Raw genomic sequence first — 5,534 nt, 5'->3', positions numbered from 1 at the left:
TGTTGATCACCGACTCACTTAAAATACAAGTTGATGGATTTTGTGATAGAGTGAGCGGGACGGAGGTTGGGTTTGGTATGTTTACTTACAAATTTGCATTCTTGGCTTTGGGGGTGCCACAGGTAGCGCAATACCTCCTCCCTCTTGATGGCAGTGGTGAAAACACACAACACGGGGGAGGGGATCATGGCGGAGGGTGGGGCGGGCATTATGGGGGACTCCTCCTTAACAGTCTATGAGGAAGTATCGTGTGAAGGAGAGAGGGTGTCATGGTGAAAGTGAGGCGGACGTCACCCACTATGGCGGGAAACAGAGGGGGAAGGGGAGGGTCGGACGAGAAAAGGAGAGGGTGTGTCGTGGTGGTGGGGTTTTGCGTTGGTTCCACATGTTGGAGATAACATCACGAATAGTTTTGATAGCAACATTTCTTTCTCACATATGGGCCGGATTTGGGGCACCGGGACTATCAAACAGTTGTAGTAGCCCGTTTGATGTCCGAACACATTCGGACGTATGAGAAAAAAAAACTTAGACGTTGAATACGACTTTAATTGTTTCTCTGATTCATTTATATGCATTGTTGCTCGTAGCAGTCCGTAGCAACGCACGTGCGTTCTAGTATTGTTTTTGCATGATGAGTATGAGTTGAGAAAGTAGTTTTTATTATACTTGCTCCAACATCGTGCGAATGAAGAAAAAAACTTTCTTGGCATTGTGCGAGAATTTCTTAAGCGCATCAAGTAGAATTTAATAATTTGTAATGTATTTTAGTTGGATCATCGATTTACGTGTTTTTTTCGCGAATACACAGAGGATGTGTATCTTTGCATTGATAGAAGAGAAGTTTTACAGCATGGGATTACAAAAGTTCACTAAGCCATGTACGCACGAGGGCATGGAAGTGAACTAGGAGCAGAACAGACTTGGGGGTGCTCAACCCCACTAGCCTACAATGCTATCTCTCGGGGATGATGTTGTGCAGTCCGAGGGCGCCAGCCTTGGCCCACATGCGCGCCTCATCTCTGATAATGTCGGAGAGCCGGGAGGTGGATGGCTGCTCGCCATCAAATATGCAAGCGTTCCGGTGTTTTCAGATCCACCACGCGGTAAGGATAATCAAGGAGGCCATGCTCGTGCGAGCCGGGGAGGGTGAGCGGTTGCAGGACGTCTCCCATCAAGTGTAGAAGGCAGTGTCGTTGTCCGGGATGTCGGCCGTGGAGCGAACCCAACTGAGGGTCTCATGCCAGATTTACGTGTATACATCGTCAATTTGCCTTTATGTTATCAGTTTACATTACAAGTGAAGTATACTTCAATTATTATGCAATCGTGTCCATATTATATTGTCTCTTCCTGTGATGTTTTACATGGATTATTTTATATACCTTCAGTAAAATATTTCAGAAGCCCGTGACAACGCACGGGCATACTATTTGTCCAAATAGAAGTCGACCCATTTATGTTGGTCACTCGGCTTACAGAGGAGACGAAGGGTTTGGCTTTAAAAAAAGGAAAGGGAGCAGTTGGAGTTGACACGAGCCAAGTGCAGTGAGAATATCCACATGGCAGTTGCTTTGCTGACGCTCATTTGTAAGCTGGGTGTTTTTCGTGGAATATGCCGAGATTTCAGTTTACGGCAAGAGTTTTTTTCTTACATGTACTGGCGTACCGTTGTCTAAGCCAAGGGTCCTGCATTTGCCGTGTACATTTTCGATCGTACTATGTCAGCTGAGTATCCAATAAATTACATTCCACTTATGCCAAAAAAGTAGGCAATTTATGAGTTTCTTGCTGTGGCTGAAGCACTGACTCAGGTTACTTACTATAAACTTGACTGCAAAAATAACTGTGTTTTTCTTTGACAACAGTAGACACCATCGTCCCAAACCAGAAGAAGCCACGAGGCAATGGAGGCAACAACTCTAGCAGATGTCGTATATTGTAAAATCAGTTTATGAGACACAATAAACTGCTTTTGCGGTACCAAATTGGCTCTGTCAGAACAGGTACCGTAAAATTGTACTGCAAAAAAAAAAAAAGAATCCCTTGTAAGTTCTTCGCGTCCAGCGCTGCTGCGGCTCCCCTCCGGCCATCTGCCTACTCTGGCAACGCTCTGGCGATCGCTTGCGAGCTCCTCCTCCTGCTCCACAACGCTCCGGCCGTCCGCCTACTCCGTCGACGCTCCGGGCCTCCAGCGACCGCTGCGGAGCTCCTCCGCTCGATACAACGACGCTCGAACTCCTCCGCTTGATACAGCGACGCTTCGGCGGTAGCTGCCGAGCTCCAAGCCGCCTGCTCTGGCATTGACTCGTTTACGGTGCACCTCAAAATCGCCTCGAAAACTACAGATATGAGATACGTGGGTGACAATATACAATGACCACGACCTGCAATTTTTTTTCCGGGGTCTGCTTTTTTATGGATCTAATCGGTGCGGGTTTTTCAACCTATATTGTAAATTTAAAGTTTTGGTTACTTTTATGGCATTTGCTAGAGTTGCTCTTAGGGCATGGCCAATGGGTAGCTTCAACCTAGTGCTCCGCAGGTCCATGTAGGTTCGAAGCTTGGTTCGGACTAAAAGCAACAGCCTCGCAGGAGATGGTGTAGCCTGCAGAAGAGCCGGCCTCTTAGGGCATGGCCAACGGGCCACGCTGGACTAGTGCTCCAGACTCCACCTAGATTCCCTGGATTAGAAAAAGGCTACCGCTTGTAGAGAGAGACGGGATCTTGCAGAGAAACCGGTCTCCTCGATGAAAAGCAGCTGGCCAAGGTGAAAACGAAAGGAGGTAAAGAGAGGACGTGGGACAGGAAAGGTTGAATGTGGGCCCAACAAAGAAAAAGGGATGCGTGCTGCTTCCATTGTGGAATGACCATGGCTGTGTTTGCTTTATCTATGTGGAGTATGGAGCATCTATAAGGTGATGCTACCATTGTACATGCCCTTAGCCGTAAAAGCTGAGAGAAAGCAAGAAAGAAGAAGGTAGGCTGATGCATGCAAGGAAAAAGGTAGAGAGAGGGGAAAGAAAACAACATACATGTAAAGGGAGATTGGTCCCCTACCGAGTGTAGCCTGCGTTGGCTAGAATTTTTCACAAACGGTGGCTCTATTACTTTTTGATTAGATAAATAGCTGAGGCAACATGAGGGTGATGCCTCCATTGTACATGCCCTTAGGGCATGCCTAATGGGTAGCCTCAGCCTGCTGCCCCGCAGGTACACGTAGGTTCGGAATAGGTTCGGACTAAAAGGTATAGCCCCGCAGTAGCAAGTGTAGTCTGCAGAAGAGCCAGCTTCCTCATACGTGAAAAGTGAAGAAAGGAAGAAAAGACATGCTGCGCTGATGCATGCAAGAGAGGGATAGAGAGAACAGAAATTAAACAATGCTTCGCTACATAGTGTGGCCTCCGTTGGACAGAATTTTTTTTAAATGATGGCTTCATTATTTTTTGATTAGTTTAAGAGCTGAGGCAGCACCAGGGCGATGCCTCCATTGTACATGCCCTTATAATACATCGCTGCTGTCCCTCTCTAGCAGGAGTCAAAAAGCAGACCTTGATGCGTCGGTGTGACACGTGGTCGTTCAAATTGTTGCATCGTCGGTGACACATAATTCGTAAAATATATTATGATGCCTTTCTGTTCCATGCTGCTTAGCTCACCTATGATGTATGTGACTGATCGATGAAGGCGGCTAAAGCGGCAGCCGGATGCCTCCCATGTTCCTCACGTACTTTAATATTAGCAATAATGTCACTATAACAATATCATATGGAGTAGTACGTATCATATCACGTCATTGCATGCGAGGAAAAAATGTCTATAAAATGGATGTCCAGGCCCATCGACTCCACTCCACTCACTGGGCATCTTCTTCTTCCTCCTCGTTCTGCATATCACACAAGCTAGCTAGTAGCTGCTGTCATTGATCAACCTTCGGGAGCCCAAGAGAGAACTTCAGCCCTTCAACAATGGAGCCCATCCCTCTCCTGACGCCGTACAAGATGGGCCAGCTCAACCTCGCCCACCGGATCGTCCTGGCCCCGCTCACCCGCCAGCGCTCCTACGGCAACGTGCCGCAGCCGCACGCCGCCTTGTACTACTCCCAGCGCTCCTCCGCCGGCGGGTTGCTCATCACCGAGGCCACCGGGGTCTCCGACACGGCCCAGGGGTACCGCGATACACCGGGCGTCTGGACGGCGGAGCACGTCGAGGCATGGAAGCCAATTGTCGATGCAGTGCACGCCAAGGGCGCGCTCATCTTCTGCCAGATCTGGCACGTCGGCCGCGTGTCCACCTATGAGTACCAGCCCGGCGATGCCGCGCCGCTGTCGTGCACGGACAAGGGGGTGGGCCCGCAAATGAGCTATGACGGGAGGCTGGAGGAGTTCGCGCCGCCGAGGAGGCTCAAGGTGGAGGAGATACCGGCCATCGTCGACGACTTCAGGAAGGCGGCCAGGAACGCCATCGACGCTGGTACGCTGTTGATATGCACGATTTTCTTAAAAATGACTGGTCAAACTTCTCTTTCTTAAACAACTACTCTTTGAAAAAAAATACGAATACACAATTCCCAGTGTATACATGTATTGCTCAATCTAATGTCAATGGCGTGGCAGGTTTTGACGGTGTGGAGATCCACGGGGCGAATGGGTACCTAATTGAGCAGTTCCTCAAGGACAGTGCGAATGACCGCACCGACGAGTATGGTGGCAGCATCGAGAACCGGTGTCGCTTTGCTCTCGAGGTGGTGGATGCCGTCGTGAAGGAGGTCGGTGGCCACCGTGTGGGCATCCGCCTCTCCCCCTTCACCGACTACATGGACTGCCACGACTCTGACCCGCACGCCCTCGCGCTCCACATGTCCACCAAACTCAACAACTACAACATCATCTATCTCCACATGGTCGAGCCGAGGATGGCCATCGTTGATGGACGAAGGGTGGTCCCGAAGCGCTTGCTGCCATACAGGGAGGCGTTCAAGGGTACATTTATGGCCAATGGCGGGTACGACCGCGAGGAAGGGGGCAAGGTGGTCGCTGATGGGTACACTGATTTGGTCTCCTTCGGGCGATCGTTCTTGGCGAATCCAGACCTGCCAAAGAGGTTTGAGATCGGCGCAGAGCTGAACAAGTATGATAGGATGACCTTCTACATCTCTGACCCCGTCATCGGCTACACTGACTACCCCTTCCTCGATTAATAGTTGATGGGGGTTCTTTGTTCAGTGATGCAACTAATTGTACCACACATCATTAATAAAATGTATCGTGCAAGTGTTGTGTTTTATCCAAGAACAAACCATGTTGCTACCTTCAAATAAATAGTGCAACTGCCATTATGCACCTGAGGACTGGTTCAAATCATTCGGTCAGAAAATTAATTTATTATTAATAGTTTATTTAATTCTTGGCACAGTCAGCTCGACTGATTAGGTCGGTGGGTTAGCGTGGGATGCAAACTAATTAATTTATTCATCACAACCACACGGCAGGGGTAGTGACTAGTGAGCAATCCTTAAATTTTTAGGAAAAATG

The 5,534-nt window shown here is 48.9% G+C and overlaps 1 protein-coding gene across 1 annotated transcript; it reads left to right on the top strand.

Annotated features, from left to right (window-relative positions):
* Window positions 1-3,867: 3,867 nt before the first annotated feature.
* LOC119294832 (putative 12-oxophytodienoate reductase 5) lies at window positions 3,868-5,286 on the top strand. Its single transcript, XM_037573105.1, has 2 exons — window positions 3,868-4,473; window positions 4,617-5,286. The coding sequence occupies exons 1-2, from the start codon at window positions 3,969-3,971 to the stop codon at window positions 5,198-5,200; spliced, it is 1,089 nt and encodes a 362-aa protein (XP_037429002.1). The 5' UTR covers window positions 3,868-3,968; the 3' UTR covers window positions 5,201-5,286.
* Window positions 5,287-5,534: the final 248 nt, after the last annotated feature.

The sequence above is a fragment of the Triticum dicoccoides genome, chromosome 4B (genome assembly GCF_002162155.2).
Source record: "Triticum dicoccoides isolate Atlit2015 ecotype Zavitan chromosome 4B, WEW_v2.0, whole genome shotgun sequence".
NCBI lineage: Eukaryota > Viridiplantae > Streptophyta > Magnoliopsida > Poales > Poaceae > Triticum > Triticum dicoccoides.
This window is presented reverse-complemented; position numbering and strand designations above follow the sequence as displayed.

Coding starts and splice junctions, on each gene's coding strand:
- LOC119294832 (XM_037573105.1), top strand. CDS start 3,969: ATGGAGCCCATCCCTCTCCTGACGCCGTACAAGATGGGCCAGCTCAAC. Junction 4,474..4,616: donor CAGGAACGCCATCGACGCTG/GTACGCTGTTGA, acceptor ATGGCGTGGCAG/GTTTTGACGGTGTGGAGATC.